The 18011-nt window shown below is 47.7% G+C and overlaps 3 protein-coding genes across 3 annotated transcripts; 1 reads left to right on the top strand and 2 right to left on the bottom strand.

Annotated features, from left to right (window-relative positions):
- Window positions 1-520: 520 nt before the first annotated feature.
- scn1bb (sodium channel, voltage-gated, type I, beta b) lies at window positions 521-4620 on the top strand. The gene is made up of 6 exons (XM_068747301.1): window positions 521-569; window positions 694-860; window positions 1622-1859; window positions 2907-3048; window positions 3929-4003; window positions 4290-4620. The coding sequence occupies exons 1-5, from the start codon at window positions 521-523 to the stop codon at window positions 3996-3998; spliced, it is 666 nt and encodes a 221-aa protein (XP_068603402.1). The 3' UTR covers window positions 3999-4003; window positions 4290-4620.
- A 127-nt stretch (window positions 4621-4747) lies between these two features.
- On the bottom strand, window positions 4748-9792 carry naxe (NAD(P)HX epimerase). Its single transcript, XM_068747221.1, has 7 exons — window positions 9730-9792; window positions 8897-9090; window positions 8708-8816; window positions 7701-7811; window positions 6578-6688; window positions 5270-5417; window positions 4748-5186 (listed from the first exon to the last, which is right to left on the bottom strand). The coding sequence occupies exons 2-7, from the start codon at window positions 9070-9072 to the stop codon at window positions 4987-4989; spliced, it is 855 nt and encodes a 284-aa protein (XP_068603322.1). The 5' UTR covers window positions 9073-9090; window positions 9730-9792; the 3' UTR covers window positions 4748-4986.
- An 854-nt stretch (window positions 9793-10646) lies between these two features.
- LOC137902839 (lamin-A-like) lies at window positions 10647-16301 on the bottom strand. The gene is made up of 12 exons (XM_068746929.1): window positions 15964-16301; window positions 14826-14982; window positions 14505-14630; window positions 14229-14399; window positions 12908-13033; window positions 12409-12629; window positions 12068-12329; window positions 11856-11963; window positions 11642-11761; window positions 11490-11552; window positions 10841-11038; window positions 10647-10682 (listed from the first exon to the last, which is right to left on the bottom strand). The coding sequence occupies exons 1-12, from the start codon at window positions 16299-16301 to the stop codon at window positions 10647-10649; spliced, it is 1926 nt and encodes a 641-aa protein (XP_068603030.1).
- Window positions 16302-18011: the final 1710 nt, after the last annotated feature.

The following is an 18011-nucleotide window of genomic DNA, read 5'->3' as shown; positions in this document are numbered from 1 at the left end:
TCGGGACTCGACCCCCCCCCCCCCCCTGGATGTCTCAGGGCGTTGGATTAGCGGTAGATATCGGTAGCCTGAACATCCATTCCGTGCGCGCTGCTGTGCGCGCGCAACCCCACACGACCGGCCCGTACCTGGCGCGGCTCCGCTGCCTTTGAGCCGCGCACGTCGTCGTTCCGTGCACGGAAGAAGACGCGCAGAATCTCAGGCTGTCCATCTGGGAACACTGTGAGTCACCTCGCCAGGGTCCAGGATTGCATCGTGCGTGTGTGTGTGTGCGTGTGCGTGTGATGGCCGGACACGCATCTGGCGGAATAACATGTGGCAATGATTTCCGACAGGAAGCGTCGCTCTCCGGAGCAGCTGAGGCCGGTTCGGGGGGGCGTTCTGGACGGACCCCGGTTTAAGCTGCAGCGCTCATTCTGCACGCGGACGCGCTCCGTGCACGCGCTTCGTATTTGGGAAACGTTGCTGTTGAAGTTCATCTATTTCTTGAGGAGCCTCTTCGGTGATGATGATGATGATGATGGCGGCGTCCCGCCTCCTGCTCCCGTGTCTTCTCTGCGCGCTGTTTGGTGAGTGGACGCTGATTGCACGTCGCCATGGCGACGCGCTGCCACATGATGCTGAGCCTCGGGGTGGGTTGCCGGTTTGTTTGCGTGTTTGTGTGTGTGTGTGTGTGTGTGTGTGTGTCACTAGTGCACCAGAGCCGCGGCGCCTGTGCTGAAGTGGACTCTGACACAGAAGCGGTGGCCGGCGCCGGATTCAAGCTGGGCTGCATCTCCTGCAAGAAGAGGAGCGAGGTGGACGGCTCCGCCACCGTGGAGTGGTACTTCAGGGCCAAAGGAGAGGTGGACTTCGTTCACGTGAGTGCACGTCTGTGAGGAAGGAGCAAAGGTGTGTGTGTGAAGGAGTCCTAGACTATTACCTGGTCCACTTGCACGGCAGCCCACTCTGGTCCACTTGCACGGCAGCCCACTCTGGTCCACTTGCACGGCAGCCCACGGTGCTGAGGTCAGTCTAAGGTTTGAGTGGAATCGATCGTGAAGCTCCGAGGACGACCCGGCGCTGCGTTGGCTTTCGGTTGGATCCTGTTTTACATGAATTTCCACCCCGCCCAGAATGTAGGTTACCTTCGTCGCACTTCTCTACAAATAATTCATGAACCAGATAAAATACTTTTTTGCAACAAATCAATGTCATTTTTTATTTATTTTTTGCTGGCATTTGACTTTTTGCACATTAAATTCATCCATTTTCTTAATCCGAAATCCGGGTCGCGAGATCTACTGGATTAATTTCCCAACCTCTTTTATCCATAACGGGGGTCGTGCTGGAGCCTAACCCAGCATTACCTTCCTTCTTGCTGTAAGGTAACAGCGCTACCCACTGCCCCACCTTAAAGCTAACTGTATTTACAGGTTTGAACCGCTTCCCTGACATTGGGTTTGGTATATAATAATATACCAATATATATATATATAATAATATACCAATATATTACTAATAATTAAGCATGCAACCGACGAGAAGGTTGATTTGCTGCGGCGGCCCCCGACATCAGAACACTCTTACCCGACGTGCCGCGGCAGCGCTTTGATTCTCCTCGACGCTTCTGTGCCTCCAGATCTACACCTACAACGAGCACGGCGCCGCCATCGAGAACGAGCACTTCCACAACCGCGTGGACTGGAATGGAAGCAAGCGGAGCAAGGACATCCAGGACGCGTCCATTTACCTGCTCAACGTCAGCTTCAACGACTCCGGCACCTACCGCTGCTTCCTCAACCGCATCCTCTTCTACGACAACTACGAGTACAACACCGTCATCAGCAAGGTGGTGCACCTCACCGTGATGGCCAAAGGTGATGCACGACGACTTCATTCCTCTCGAGTGCAAGCCTTCCACAGAGGGCTACACTTCATGTCCCGTCTTTCAGCAGGAAGAGATAGTGCGTTCCTACCATTTCCCGTTCCGGAGTTATTGGCCGTTGATTTCGATGTCAGGTGTTGGCAGCGAATGTTTGGGTCATTTAAAAAACGTCTTTAGACGTTAATGGCACTCAAAGAGTTAAAGAGGGTTGGAAGCGGCCTCTTGAGGGGGGGGGTCTCCAGTTCAGTACGTTCCAACACTTGAACTCACCGCGGTCCTCGCTGTGGCTGATTATTGTAAGATATGACTGCGTGGTGGGACTCGAACACAGTAAATTACACAGCATTAATACACCCTATTCATGTATAATAGTATACCAGCGAAGTAACTATTCATGTATAATAGTATACCAGCGAAGTAACTATTCATGTATAATTGTATACCAGCGAAGTAACTATTCATGTATAATAGTATACTTGAGAAGTAACTATTCATGTATAATAGTATACCAGCGAAGTAACTATTCATGTATAATAGTATACCAGAGAAGTAACTATTCATGTATAATAGTATACCAGCGAAGTAACTATTCATGTATAATTGTATACCAGTGAAGTAACTATTCATGTATAATTGTATACCAGTGAAGTAACTATTCATGTATAATAGTATACCAGCGAAGTAACTATTCATGTATAATTGTATACCAGCGAAGTAACTATTCATGTATAATTGTATACCAGCGAAGTAACTATTCATGTATAATTGTATACCAGTGAAGTAACTCTATTTAACCAGGTACAGGTAAGTTAATTGAGAATGAATTCTCTTTTTCAATAACGACCTGCATATTTTTGGTGGTGGGAGGAACCCGGAGAACCCGGAGAACCCGGAGAGAACCCACGCAGACACGGGGAGAACATGCAAACTCCTCACAGAAAAGGCCGCAAAAAAACAACCCACTCGCACTCTGAAAATGTCTTTTCCCAGCTACGAACACTGCTGTCTGGTTCTTCACTCCCTGCCTTCCTGTGTGCAGCCACCAGGGGAACGGCTTCCATCGCGTCCGAGGTCATGATGTACGTGTCCATCATCGGCCTTCAGGTCTGGCTCCTCATCGAGATGATTTACTGCTACAGGAAAATAGCAGCCGCCGGGGAAGAGGCGTTACGGGAAGCGGCGTAAGTATTTTTATGAGTACTGATGATGTACTGATACGTGTGACCCTAGCAGCTGCAGAGTTAGTGTGTTTTATTTTTTTACTTTTCTGGAAGGAATTGTGCGTATTTGAAAACGTTCAATGGGAATTCTTTTTTTTTTTTAAAGACCGCAGACAACGCTTGTATTCAGCGAGTTGACTCGGTGGCCCCCGACCAACGGTCCGAGGCAGGAAGGAGGTCGGGTGCCACTGAGCTGACTGACTGCTTGCCTAACTGGGATCTTTGCCCAGCAACTCGGCGCCTCCCAAACTCGGTGACGTGTACAAAATAAAACTTTTTTATATAAAGAGCCGGTTTCCTCATGGTTCCTCCACAAGTCGTTCATGTCCTGCTGCCGAGGTCACATAAGTCCTGTCCTTGGGTGGTATTTGTGTTTTTGTCTTTGTTTGTGTATCTAGCCCAAGCGTGGGCAAACTACAGCCAGACTACTTTTTCCCTGTAATGCTGCCTGTAAAAAGTCAAATCCTTTCATGTAATACCTTTTACGTGTCGTTTATATTAGTTCTCACAAACACTCCATCCATCTGTTCCTCGCCCGGCCCCTCTGTCAAATTTTAGAACCCGTTGTGGCCCGCGAGTCAAAAAGTTTGCCCACCCCCGATCGAACCCATCACCCCGTCTGCCACTCATGTTTCTGTCTCGTCTGTCCCATCCGATCGTCATCCTCTCTAGTCAAAACCAAAACCTCTCTCTTGTAAGTCACAAAGAGCGTACCGGTAGATCCCATACCCACGGCCGTGCTGTTTGCCCTCCCCCCCCCCCCCCCCACACACACACACACACACTTATTTCATAGACATTTTTATATTCTGATAATCACTATTTTGTTTCCTCCTCCTAGAAATGCTGAATATCTGGCGATAGCCTCGGAGAGTAAAGACAACTGTGCGGGCGTGCAGGTCGGAGAATAGCACAGGTACGCCGTGTGGAATGCAAAGTGGCTTCAGGACGAGAGAAATTGAACGTGGAGAAATGTCGCAGCTAAGTTGTTATCGATGTTATAAATGCGTCAGGAGGAGACGTGGTTTGGGAAAGGTCACAGCATGCATTCCAAACGGTTTGCTTTCCAGCCGCCCCAACCCTTAAACTACATCCCCCACAATTACCCCTTACCTTGTTAGCATTTGTAAGCTGTACCTCAGCTCATAATCTTATTACATGTACTTCTGTGTTGTTTTTGAATGTGTGGTCTTTATCCTCAGGCTTATTTCCTGCACCGCAGACATCTCTCCACCCTCCGACCTGCATGTAGACTCCCTTTGGAGAAGACGCCATCTCAACTCGGTCTTTACCTTTCCCCTCAACACAAACGTATTTGACTTACGAAGGCAGCATGGTACCAGCACTGTACGTAGTATTCTGCGTGCAACAGCATGTTATGAATTAACCATTATGCATTTATGAGCCACATTGTAAAAGTCATATGCTGTACTGTACATGCAGTATTTCTGTAGTCGTGTATTTCTATAAAGTGGGGCTATGGCTGAATGTAAGGGAACGCTTTTTACCACATCATCTCCACCTAATGTAAAATAACACAACATGTATGTTCACGTTGTTTCTAAATAAAATAGAATGTGATGGAATGTTACTCTGTTCACTGATCGGTCGAAGCATTGTACGGTGCTGCCGTTACGTAAATAAGACCAAGTGCAGAATTCCAGCAATTTAATTTCATCATATTTCATGTGACTGAATCAAAAACAGCAGTTTCTGTGTTGAAGAAAGACGTTTCTCCATGAAGAAATCTCTTTTGAAGAACAAATAAAACCCGACGATAACTTTGACATTTAGAGAAACGCACTCTTTGGATTTCTTCTGGGATCTTAAAACACGACAGTGTGAAGAATCTCTCGAACCTCCGGACTCCTGCAGCCACGAGATGAAGCCAATCACCGGCTACAGCTGTAACACGCAATCCGTGCCGGGGTACTGAGGTAGGTTCAGTTGGTACTTCCTCTCCAGCGCCGGCGGCACAAACCTGCCCCCTAAGAAGTGGAACCTTCCCCTGAACGAGGCGGCAGACTTCTTGGGAGCAGTCAGAGAGATGAGCATGTCGGGCTGCAGACCGTCCGCGCTTCCCTGCTCCACATCCCAACCTTTAAAACCAAATACAACCAAACAGGAAGTCACAAGTCAGCCTGGGCTCCCCCTCCGCGTCTTCATTGGCTGCACGACCGACCTGAGGGGATGTCGATGCTGGCGACGGGGACCGTCGTCCGCTTCAACACATTCAAGATGGAGGCAAACGGCTCTCGCACAGCCCCCTTGAAGCTGAAGCCGAAGATGGCGTCGAGCACCACGTTGTAAGCCTCGTCGATGACTTCGGCCTGAGACAGCAGCGGGCGTTCAACATCAATTGTTGCTGCGTCAGAGGACTAACAACCGTTTAGCAGCGCATACAGTCGGTGTAAAGCAGGCATGGGCAAACCCAGGCCCGGGGGCCATATGCGGCCCGTTGGTCTTTTTAATCCGGCCCGCCAAACTTGTCCAAATTATATTATGAAATAAAATTTGATTATAATTAAACCTCATTAATTTGACCTTTTCCCTGTAATGCTAGCTGTAAAAGGCCGAATCCTTTAATGCATTCGCTTTCATGTGTCATTTATATTAGCTCACACAAATACTCCATCCATCTGTTCTTGGTCCGGCCCCTCTGCCAAATTTTAGAACCTATTGTGGCCCGCGAGTCAAAAGGTTTGCCCACCCCTGGTGTAAAGGATGCAGAGTGGATCCAAACGGCAGATCTGTGGCATCATTACTCCCATCAGTCGCTTATTAGGCGTGGCGTTGGAAACCCTCATCCCCACGCAGGGATCATCAGCGCTTCATGTCATCTAAACCAGGGGTCCCCAACCACCGGTACCGGTCCGTGAGGCATTTGTTACCGGGCCGCAAAGAAAGAACAACTAATGTATACAATTTCCGTTGTATCGATTATTAGCGTCTAAAAGATGTTTTGTTTTGAAAAACGACCGGATTTTCTCCAACGTAACAATCGCCTCTTGATACGTTGCTAAAAAAAACAGCCGTGAACTCGTGAAAATTCATAAAAAGAAACAAAAGTCTACTGAGGAGGAAGAAGAGGCGGAAGAAGATGAGGTGATGACCTCCAAGAAGAGAAACCAGGACTAAGACTTAAAACTCGGGTATTAACAGCTGATTCGCTCCGTTAACGAGCAATGAAGGGTTAAAAACTGCTTCGGCACATTGAGACCAGAACCCGGATTAAAAAACAAGAATGTGGAATTTATGAAACAAAAACCATGAAGGACAGAAGTAATTATTGGGACCACAATTTATGGTGAGTAGATATTGTGTAACTATTAATTATTTATTTAATAGCTATTGCAAGTGCATAATATAAAGTTTATTGGTAAGATTATATTCCTCCTTTTAAATTGAATTACCGGTATACCCCCCCCCCCGCCCCCGGTCCGTGGCAGGAAAAAGGTTGGGGACCGCTGATCTAAACCGAATGACAAACCTCGGGCATCTCCGTCAGAAAGGGGATGCCCATTTTCTGGCACTGCGTGGTCAGGCCCCGGAACAGAGGCTTGTTTGGGCTCTTCGGGTAGAGGACGGCAGGCTCATAACCCTGAAGGGGGGCAAAGCGAAAAGGGACACGCGTCACAGTGTGAACCCCAACCAGCGTCCAGACCAGGACGTCGAGCACATCGTCATGGTTGAAGGTAAACCGACAGCAGAACACACGATATCCTGGTGCTCGTTACGCTAAACGAATTCAATTCAATTCAGTTTCATTTATATAAAATCGTTTTTTATAAATGTGTTGTCCTTGTTTTTAGCTGTGTGTCTATTTTTACTTACACTTGTTGGAAAAAGTTCAGAGTAGATTTAAATATTCTTCTCCACTAAAGCTGAATACACTGATGTAATATTTCTAATATCTGTTACTATTACATCTTGTAATTATTAAGGAGTTAAAAAGTATTCATATCTGCAGTGCAGACAAATATACAAACGTTATAGTAAAGGTTTTCTGAGATGCAGTAGAAGCAATAATCAGAAAATTAAAGTACTCTAGTACAGTAATACTTTGACATACGAGTAGAATCCGTTCCAGGACCGAGTTCGTAACTCAAATCAGCTTTTCCCATATAAAATAACTGAAAACACGTACTTTACACGTACTCGTACATAAACTCAGACATCATAGTTCTGCCTCTGGGAGGCTTTCTGAGAGCGTCCTTCTGTTTGAGGATTGTACACGTCGTTGATGTACTCTGCTCATACTGGCGTGTCCAAGTCACTTCATGCTTCATCTTCATCATCATTGTGAGTCTTTTCTTTTCACTTCCGTCCTCACCACTCGCTTCCTTTGGATCGATCACTTATCAGGAATACTCAGATACAGCCAGAATCACGTCAATAACGGGAACAACATGGGAGACGCAGGAGACGAGTACGGGAGGTGGTGAACACCTGAACGAACATCTGGGAGTTGCTCGCATCTCAGAATACTCGTATGTCAAAGCACTCGTATGTCGAGGTATTACTGTACTTGAAAATACATGAACGTATATGAAACGTACTCCACTTTCCAGCATTTGGAGCATCTTACTGTCGCATGACTGAAGGACACTCACAAAGAGCTTCAGATGTCGGGCACAGACCAGGCCATCGCCTCCATTGTTGCCTGGTCCACAAATCACAAGCAGAGAAGGCGTGGCCTTCACCAGGGAGGTCACTGGATATGCCTGCAAGAAAAAGGCACGCAGAACTGCAACTGGTCTGTGAGCATCGGAAGATGCAGCAGCCGGACAAGAACACCACGTCTGTTCAGGGAAAACCTGGTTTCCTGAAACGCAAACAAGTAGAACTGAAAAGACGAATGTATTTTCTTGTTTTTTCTTTCTTACGCTCCACAGGTAGGAGGTGAGTTAGAGGAGGAGGAGAAGTTCTTACGCTCCACAGGTAGGAGGTGAGTTAGAGGAGAAGGAGAAGTTCTTACGCTCCACAGGTAGGAGGTGAGGTAGAGGAGGAGGAGAAGTTCTTACGCTCCACAGGTAGGAGGTGAGTTAGAGGAGAAGGAGAAGTTCTTACGCTCCACAGGTAGGAGGTGAGGTAGAGGAGAAGGAGAAGTTCTTACGCTCCACAGGTAGGAGGTGAGGTAGAGGAGAAGGAGAAGTTCTTACGCTCCACAGGCAGGAGGTGAGTTAGAGGAGAAGGAGAAGTTCTTAGGCTCCACAGGTAGGAGGTGAGTTAGAGGAGAAGGAGAAGTTCTTACGCTCCACAGGTAGGAGGTGAGTTAGAGGAGAAGGAGAAGTTCTTACTCTCCACAGGTAGGAGGTGAGTTAGAGGAGAAGGAGAAGTTCTTACGCTCCACAGGTAGGAGGTGAATTAGAGGAGGAGGAGAAGTTCTTACGCTCCACATATCGCCCCACTGGGGCCCTGCGGTCCCCAAAAGTGTCTGCATGCATGTTCAGTGCTCGTGAAGACATTGGGATTTAAAAAAAAAAAAAAAAGATTCTCCTCTTGTAACTTCAACAGAATTTAAATGCAGTTTAAACATCTATGATAAGGATTTCAAATCAAAACCCAAACTTTCAAAGGAATAAAAGGAGTATTTCAAAGCAGTCTTTGAAGGTCTCACCCTGGCGACGGCCGTGGCACAGCTGAGTCCAGCCAGCTCCATCAGCTGGTCCACGCTGAAGCCGTAGTCACTGAAGAGCTCCTCATCAATGCGCCGGGCCTCGTCCTGCCTGTGGACGGATCGGGACATTTCTTTGAACAGCCTCCACGGATCATGTTTGTGTTAGTTGTTCAAGATAGAAATCCTCACCCGAGGTATTTAACGGTCTGGGCCATGGCGGCGGACGCCGGCCTGCCGCTGAAATAGCGCCTCTCCTGGTTGCTAGCTGCAGCGGACAGCGGACATGTCCCAGTCTGAGCGAGGACTGTTGTAACTCTTGAAGTCACTAGGAAGCCGATACCAAACAAAGCGGGGACACGCAACATCCAGGTGGATCCAAACTCCTGAGATGGGAGCAGATCACCACGAACTAAAAGGATTATATTCATAAACTGGTAGAAGTCCAACTGGACAGCCACAGGAAGAAAGCCTTAGCCCTAGATGTAGCATTCACCCATCAATGAACGATCTGTCAACGTGCAGACTGTCCATGAAGGGCCTTTGCTTTGATCACCCCTGCGCCATCAGCTATTTTGCTTTGATCCCTCCTGCGCTATCAGCTACTTTGCTTTGATCACTCCTGCGCTACCAGCTACTTTGCTTTGATCACTCCTGCGCTATCAGCTACTTTCAGCTAATGCAGTATGTTTCAAAGGAGACTTTAATAAGAGTCTTAACTTGTCATTTGCACCGTCATCAATCAGCTTTAATGTAACTTTAGAGCAACTGGCTAACATTCTCTTTAGTGACATGACAGTCGGGGATATTTTAATGGTTTGTTTTTCTTTTAACTGTTCAGAAATGACAAACATGGAAGGAAACAGCTACAGACTGGTGAGCCAGCTAACGCTACGTTAGCTAACAGCTAATAGCTAGTAACCTGACTTTGGTTGACTTCGTGACAAAGCATGTATTAAACTCCCCTAAACGACTCAATGCACACGTTCCCCCATTAAATCAATGCAATGGACACTAGTACTTACAATGAGATTAAAGTGGTCGCTCCAGTTCGCAAAGACACGCCTACAGACAAGCTCACATCCACTTCCGGGTCTTAAACCGGAACTCGCCGCTCTCATGTCAAAATAAAAGCACGAAGAGGACTGTTCCAGGAGATGAACAAGGACAAAAGCCGGAAGTTAAAATGTACCAATAATGTAAAAGTTACGACTTTCAGCTTGCGTAATATTCTATTATTATGTGCCAAATTAGGTATCAAAATCAGTCATGTTGATTTATCATATGACCATCATAATAATGTTATAATAATGGTACAGTTTGACAGACAGTATGTGGCAGATAAATGTACTGGAATAAAACGAAAATTAGTTTTTATTTTATTTTTATTAACTCTTTATGTTTTGAATATAAAGCTGCATAAGATAATAGTAAAAGTAAAGTATATCTTATGGGCCTGTACATGATGAACTGTTAGTCTCAGATGACATCACAAAATGATGAAGACAAATATGATAGCATTATGAAAACAGGTTTATTAATATCAGTAAATAATAATAATAATGATACACAACGTTTTCTGGATGTTGACACCAGTTTGCTTCAGAGGTTAATTCTGTTCATGATTATTTTTCTAAATGAATGAACATAAATTAATTTACTGTAACCCTGCTGCACCAGTTAACAGTGCTTATAAATCACAATGGAATATGATTTTATCCTCCACAAATGGTGGCTGTGAATATTATTATTTTATTTATTTATGTATTTTACTTCTGAGCGAATTAATTTCCCCTTCTCAAATTTTTTTTTATTTTTAATGTAATCTTTTATTAATACGTATTCCAAAAATACATTAACTGAAGCTTTCAACTCGAAATGATTAAAAACGAATACATAACTGAAAACTAACGGAATAGTGTTCCCTTGTGGATCCAGGGGCTCACATAATAGGACAGCTCTCCATTCGGGTTCCAGCCTGAGGATGGATTGACAAAGTTATTATCCTCACAAACAAATCTATTTGAAAAGAAAGAAAGAAAGAAAATATGCATTCAAACACAATGATTATGAACAGATGAAAAGCCTGTGTTTTCAGAAAGGCATCCTGCCAGCTGCACGTGTTGCACCGCCCACCTGGCGAGGAGTACTGGCACTGAACACGTAAGAGTGGGGCAGTAAACCCTCGGAGAGGCCTCCGCTGCGGAAGGAGCGAGACGCTGAGGTGACGGCGCAGTTGCTGGATTTGTCTGACGGAAGTCCGCAGGAGCCGCAGAGCACCGTCCGGCTCCGCAGGTTGTATTCAGCGTCCCCACAGGTGCTGTGAGCCGCCTGCTGAGGTCAGGACAGACACTTCATATTAATAATAGAGCTTTCAGTCATAACATGGAGAGTTATGGTTTTATGGTTTTTAAAAACTAGATATTTTCATTTTGACTGTAAAAACAAAAATTGCAGTGGAATTCATTCATTCATTCATTCATTCATTTTCCAACTGCTTTTATCCATAGCAGGTCGTCCCAGCCGTCTACCGGCGAGAGGCGGGGTTCACCCTGGACAAGCTCCCAGTTCATCTCAGGGGCAGTGGCCTATTTTACATAAATAATTTGACATATTTTAACCAGTTAATCCATAAACTAACCCTCAGACGAAGCTAAATGCCCTTTAATCAAGAATCCCTCGAATCTGATACCTCACTATTTCATTGGCTGTCGGCTCCACGATGAAGAACCCAGAACCGTCCTGAACATTCTGTCCCGTTAGATGTTATTAAAACAATTCTCACCATGCCATCATCATCATCATCATCTTCAAAATGTGTGCAGGTGACCTTCCTCATCGCCATTTCCTGGAGAACAAATATTAGCGTGCATTCATTTATTGCCCGGTGAACCCAAACTAAAACGTGTCCGTCGTGGATCCTCGTGTTGGGTTCACCTCGCCGCTGGCGCTGATCAGGGCGGTCTGCAGCAGGTCTCCTGTGCCCCAAGAGGACTGGCTCTTCCACACCAGGTCAGAGGGGGGGCTGTGGCTCCCGCCAGCGCCCGAAGCCCAGATCTGCCAACCGTACGAAAGGTACAAACAGGGTGACGCCGTTACCGTGGTTACCATACGCTCCTTTGCGATCCAGCCGCGTGACGGGTTTGCTTACCGTGACCCTCTGACCAGCCTTCAAAGTAAACTTGGGTGGGAATTTAAAGGCGATATGAGCACCTGACCCCACCTGCCGCCTCACCTGCCAGCTTCCCAGGCTTTGATCCTGATTGGTGGATGAGAAGCCGAGGATGAACAAGATGAAGAGAGCGTAATCAACGATATTTCGGTTCCATCGATGCCGGCTCGTTTTCACGTGCGTCTCCTCACCTCGTCTGCTTTGTTGCTGAGTCTGACATACTTCCCGTCCAGGTCCACCTCATCCACGGTGACCCGCCCTCTGGCGGAGGCCTGCTGGGTGATGCGAGTGCGAGCCACGGCTCCGCCGGCAAAGCTGGACGCCTCGCTGTCAGCATCATTAGGGCGCCGCCTCTTGGTGGCAGAGCTCTGAGTGCTGTGGTGATTTGGCCGGGAAGTGGAGGGATGACTTCCTGTCGCTTTGGTGGGCGGGGGACTCGGGGAGAGACGCAACCTGGAGGGAGAAACATCAAGACATTTACAGGCTACTGTTGGTCTAATAAAAGAAAGAGGACAGCACAGGTTGGCTGTACCTCTGCTCCTCCCCCTCCAGCAGCTTCCTGTAAGCACAAATCTCCAGATCCAGAGCCAGCTTCACATCCAGGAGCTCCTGGTACTCGTCCAGCTGCTGCTGCATCTTCTGCCTCATCTCAGCCATTTCTCTGTCTTTCTCTCCCAGCAGACGGCGTGTGGTGTCCCGCTCCCGAGACAGGGCGTCCTCCAGGTCCCTCAACTTCGCCTCACGGGCCGCCAGCTGCAGCCACAGTTCTTTGTTAGCTCAAAAATCATCCGCCTCACAAGAGGAGTACAGAAGTTAGTGTCTATACGTGGGTAGAGAAGAGAAAGGTCAGCCGAGTGACTTCCTGGGAGCATGCAATGCAAAATGTGAAAACCAAAACGGGCTGGGTTTTTATTCAGTATAAATAAATGTTGCTCCTTTTCCCCCCCGTAAATCAAAATGGATGTTTGTGAAGATGTAAAACATTTTCTGTGCAAGAGCCATTGATGAGAGCTGTGATTGTCTCAGGTGACCTGTTTCTGCAGGTGGCTGAGCTGAGTGGACGTGGACTCCAGACGGAGCCGGGTCTGCTGGAGCTCCTCGTGAGCTGCCCCCACCAGATGGCTGCTCCTGTCGGCCGACTGACGAGCGCTTTCCAGCTGAAACGCAGAATAGAAAATGTTCACACAGCTCTGCGTCCTGAAGCCCGTCTCCCGGTGCCTGAGCGTCTGTCCCACCAGCTGTTTGATGCATTATCCTATGATGTTTGACATTCTGGTATTTCTTTACTCTTGCTGACATGCTGAGGAGTCTTTCGGTAACTTGGGTCCCTCCCTAACAGATCATCTTGTAGGTGGTGCTGATGCTGAGGATGGAGCTCCCAGGGAACAGGGCTAGAGGACAACCCAGGAGGAGACACATGGACGTAGTGAGGGAGGACATGAGAGTCGCTGGTGTTGGGGAGGACGATGCAAAGGACAGGGTGAAGTGGAGAACGTTGATTTGCTGGCCTGCTGTTGGTTCCAAATATTTCTAAAAGCAGACCGGGGGGGCGGAGCTTTCAGTTATCAGGCTCCTTTATTGAGGAATCAGCTCCCTGATTGGTTCGTGAGACAGACACCATCTCCATGTTCAACAGGAGACTAAAGACTTCCTTTTTAACAAAGCTTATAGTTAATCAATACAATAATCAATATGCTGTCAGGCCAGCACCTCTATGACCCACTGAGCTCCTCCCCCTTTATCTGATTATTCATGTTATAAATATAAATCAGTAATCTCTCTCTCTCCCCTGTAGTCTTGAGCTCTCTCTCCCTCTGTTTGTCCCTCTTTCTGTCTGTCTGCAGGTCCTTCTGTCCGTGGTGCTGCAGAACCTGGACCTGTGGCTGTCATTTTGGATAGCCTTATTGCTAACATTAGCATTTATAGTTTTTAGTCAGTGGTTTGCTCAGCAGCCTGTAAATCACTGGATGTAGTGTAACCACATTATGTTTTTGTCCGCTCCTGTTCTCGCTGTCTCTCTATCACTTTCTCTCCCCCTCTTTGTTTCGACTCCTCCTACCTGTCCCTGTCTCACCCACCGGTCCAGACGGAGTGCCGCCCACCATGAGTCTTGTGTTCTGTTCAAGGTTTCTGCCTGTTAAAGGGAAGTGTTTCCTTGCCCCTGTCACCAAAGTTCTTGCTCTTGTGGAACAAGTTGGGTTCTGTCTTTCCCTGCTACTCCTGTAACGCACCTTGAGGTAACTTCCTGTTACGATCTGGTGCAACAGAAATAAAATCAAGTAAACTGCAGTGCGCTTTGTCCCGCTTGAGCTCTGAGTTTTGCCTTACAGCACCATGAACCCAATGTTCTACCTTGGTGTTGTAGGTCTTCTCAAGCTCCTCTTTGTACATGTTGATTTGGAGTTCATGCTGGGCACGCATCTCCGTCAGAGCCTCCGCCAACTTGCTTTCAAAGTCCTGCTGGCGGCCATTGTCCAGCTCAACCATACGGGACTCGTGGCGCCGCTTAATCTCTCGAAGTTCCTGTCAGAGGGAAACTTCATCTTTTAAAAAGCTGACAGGTAAAGTTATAGTGATTCACAGATGATGATGATGATGATAATAAGAGCATTTTTCAAGGAGACTCACCTCAGAGTGGAGATTCTTGTGAAAGTCTAGCTCCTCCTTGAGGGTCTGGATACGATTCTCTCCATCCACCCTCCTCAGCATCTCGTCCTGCAGCTTTTTCCGGGCATCGCCTAAACTGGCGTCCAGCTAAGAGAGCACAGCAGCGTTGGATACTGACTCAAGGAAGGCAAGAAATAGTTACGGTCGAACAATGGGATTGTTCTGAGTCTTTAGCTCAAATTGGGAAACTGCAGTGCGAGTATAGTGTGAGAGGAGCATTCGTGCAGAGAAACATGGAACTGTTTTGGCTGAGCTTTATACCTAGCCTAGGTTTCAGTTCACCTTTGCAACCTGCGACTTCAGATCCTTGTTTTCCACTTCGAGGTTCCGCTTCTCTCCCAAAGCCGTGTTCAGGGCTGCGTCCTTCGAGTTCAGCAGCGCCTCCGCGTCCTTGAGCCTCAGCTGCGCCCCAGCCAGATCCGACTCCTTCTTGGTGTTCCTGTAAAGACAGTAAAAGTATGCAAGCGGATCGTCTAGTGCAGGGGTGGGCTAACTTTTTGACTCGCGGGCCACAATAGGTTCTAAAATTTGACAGGGGGGCCGGACCAAGCACAGATGGATGGAGTATTTGTGTGAGCTAATATAAATGACACATGAAAGCTATAGCATTAAAGGATTTGGCCTTTTACAGGTAGCATTACAGGGAAAAGGTCAAATGAATGAGGTTTAATTATAATACAATTTTATTTAATGATATAATTTGGACAAGTTTGGCGGGCCGGATTTAAAATACCAACGGGCCGCATATGGCCCCCGGGCCTGGGTTTGCCCATGCCTGGTCTAGTGACTGAAATAGGGACAGACATCCACGTTGCCTTCGAACCTGAGCGGCCGAGTGGAAAGTAGAATAGTAGTTTCCTTTACGCAGGCCGCTGAAGGGAATAAGAATTATTTTTGGATGAAATGGAAACAGGGGAAAGACCTCGGCACGTATGACTCACAGACCACAAGGATTTAAATCCAACCGTGTGTCTGGTAGCCACAAGCCACAGCCGTGTGTGTTTAACGGACACATTGCTATAGCAACGGCCTGGCTTTGCCAAACACAGAACTGCCTTCGCCTCAGTATTTATGGAAAAAAGAAATAATGGGGGCCAGAGCGGCGCTCCCGCTACACTGATTGGATCGGTGAAGGAAGGGAAGCTGGGGGGAGTGAGTCATCGCACTCTGGATGGGGCAGCACGGGAAAGAGGTGGCATATCGGAGTCCAAGCGGCATTGACCAATGAGGAGGGCGCGCTAAAGCTGGGGCGTGGCCCTCGGCAGCAGCCGAAGCTACAAGATCTGACCGTTTTAGAAATGAAAACGAGAATCATTGAGGTGAAATGAGCTTCTCCTCACGGCCATCGGATAATCAGGCTACGTGGCTCTAAGTGCTGACGCGTCCAGATGTGCACTCGACCGATGTGCCGTGGCCCCACCTTGCCTTCAGCTCCGTGTAGTCCTCTCGCAGCTTGCCCAGCTCCAGCTGCAGACGTGCACGCTCTTTGGCCACGGAGTCCAGAGTCTGGCGGGCGTCGGCCAGCTCGGTCTCGTAGGCGGCCTTCAGGCCCGTCAGCTCCCGAGTGACCTCCGTCTCCGACTCGGTGATGCGCAGACGCAGCCCGGCATTCTCAGCCTCCAGAGACCGCACCTTGTCGATGTAGACGGCCAGCCGGTCGTTGAGGTTGGACAGGTCCTCCTTCTCCTGGAGCCGGGTGATGCGGTTGGGGGACACGGGTGTGTTCGCACCGCGGGGAGTGTTTTTGGGAGTCGCCATTGGAAATGTCTGCTCGGTTTCCAGAAAGAAATCAACGTCATTATTCTGAAGACGGGTTCTTCTTCCATGATAAATGTGGCTCTTTTTTAATGAGATCAAATAATTCCAACACATTCGTGTAGTATATGCATTTAAGCTACATATGGGTGGATGGAGGGAGTTGTAGTTCTGCCTACAAAACTACAATCAATGTTCACAAGTTACAGAAAAACGTCCAGATAGCGAAGTCAGGAAAGTCGGTTCAGTGAATGAAGCCAAACTCCCGGTTTACTGGAGCTTAGTTCCCACTCAGCTGGATAAAACTCTCAGAAAGTAGTTACACACGAAAGCGAGGGAGGGGGGGGGGGGCAACGGCGTCCCCCTCCACGAAAGACGAGAGGACTTACCTTTTCAAAGATGATCAGATTGCAGAGAAGCTCGGCTGGGTGGATGCAGATCGGGGTCTCTGTCTTACTGCGCCGTCCACAAACCCAAGAGCGCCCATATAGGAAAGAATGAGATGGGAGGGGAGCGGAGCGGAGGTTGGCCTCAACGCTGGCACTGGGGAGGCCGCTGTGTCCCACTCTAGTGGTGTGCAGTCTGAACGGATGAGTCACCCTCCAGTCAGGAGCTCACAGCGCGGTGCGATGCTTCCAAGCCACCATTGAAGGAAGGGCTCTGACTCTCTGGCCTGGGGGAGGATTCGCCGACGGTGGTTTGTGCTCTCGAGTCCTTTTTTTCTGCAACTATCTAATCTGCCCCGTAAAGAGATTCCTTCTGTATAGTAAATAAAGAATGCATCATCTATTGCTGGTTTTCTTTTGCTGTATGCTTCTAAGACTTCATTTTTTAGTATTATAAGCAGCCCTGCTGGATAAAAAGGCTTTAGTGACTATGAATCAAACAATAGTTTCTAGAGTCATCCAACAGTCCAGTGGACACAACAAAGGAGGACTCAGAAGCAGGACTCCAGAAAAAACACAAGATCTTTATTTAAGAAAAAGGTTTGGTGCAGAAAAAAAGTTCGGTCCAAAAACACAAGCAGCCGTATCCCGAGCGGTAAACCAAACGCTTGGGTCAGCAGGCACAAACATACAAGCACAGAAGACCCGCGATGAGCTGGGACAGACAGAGGACAGCGCAGAGACAACCACGGCGTGTCCTTAGGACCCTTTGATCTTCAGAGAAGAAACAGACGGAGACAAAGAGACAAATGAGACTTGGACTCGCCTCCGTCTCTGAGACAGGCCTGTTTGTCAGGAGGGAACCACGACTAAATGTTTTACCCAGCAAGTACTGAAAAAAGAAATGGGTCAAATACAGGGGGGGCGCCCTTTATTATTGGATTTGTGTTTGTTGGGGGGGCGGCGCCCTTTATTATTGGATTTGTGTTTGTTAGCCCTCAGATTGATCCTGTGGCTGCTTCAGGGAACTAGTCAGCCTCTTTAGCAGGTTTTAAATATGCATTGTGACGGTATATTTAGTGGGGGGGGGGGGGGGGGTCACATGACCACGCCCACAATGACGTGGCAACAGGAGGATTTAGGCTCTTCTAACATTCTGACTTTAGTACTTCCCTAACCCAAACACAATCAGCGACTCCAGATCAAAGGGTCAGAAATAGATATTTATTTCACCTCACTTAATATTCCAGATTGGACTTGACAGAATTGTCAATACACTTTGGTAAAAACCTGATAGGACCATAATCTGGATTAGAATTAAACTAGA

The sequence above is a fragment of the Brachionichthys hirsutus genome, chromosome 13, assembly GCF_040956055.1.
Source record: "Brachionichthys hirsutus isolate HB-005 chromosome 13, CSIRO-AGI_Bhir_v1, whole genome shotgun sequence".
In the NCBI taxonomy this organism is placed as follows: Eukaryota; Metazoa; Chordata; class Actinopteri; order Lophiiformes; family Brachionichthyidae; genus Brachionichthys; species Brachionichthys hirsutus.
This window is presented reverse-complemented; position numbering and strand designations above follow the sequence as displayed.

Excerpts from the sequence above, each read along its gene's own strand:
- scn1bb (XM_068747301.1), top strand. The coding sequence starts at position 521 with ATGGCGGCGTCCCGCCTCCTGCTCCCGTGTCTTCTCTGCGCGCTGTTT. Across the intron at positions 570-693 it reads TCTTCTCTGCGCGCTGTTTG|TGCACCAGAGCCGCGGCGCC; the intron begins GTGAGTGGACGC and ends GTGTGTCACTAG. Across the intron at positions 861-1,621 it reads GAGAGGTGGACTTCGTTCAC|ATCTACACCTACAACGAGCA; the intron begins GTGAGTGCACGT and ends CTGTGCCTCCAG.
- naxe (XM_068747221.1), bottom strand. The coding sequence starts at position 9,072 with ATGTTGCGTGTCCCCGCTTTGTTTGGTATCGGCTTCCTAGTGACTTCA. Across the intron at positions 8,817-8,896 it reads CAGACCGTTAAATACCTCGG|GCAGGACGAGGCCCGGCGCA; the intron begins GTGAGGATTTCT and ends ATCCGTCCACAG. Across the intron at positions 7,812-8,707 it reads GTGCCACGGCCGTCGCCAGG|GCATATCCAGTGACCTCCCT; the intron begins GTGAGACCTTCA and ends TTTTTCTTGCAG.
- LOC137902839 (XM_068746929.1), bottom strand. The coding sequence starts at position 16,301 with ATGGCGACTCCCAAAAACACTCCCCGCGGTGCGAACACACCCGTGTCC. Across the intron at positions 12,630-12,907 it reads TCAGCCACCTGCAGAAACAG|CTGGCGGCCCGTGAGGCGAA; the intron begins GTCACCTGAGAC and ends CTGTGGCTGCAG. Across the intron at positions 11,553-11,641 it reads TGATCAGCGCCAGCGGCGAG|GAAATGGCGATGAGGAAGGT; the intron begins GTGAACCCAACA and ends TTTGTTCTCCAG.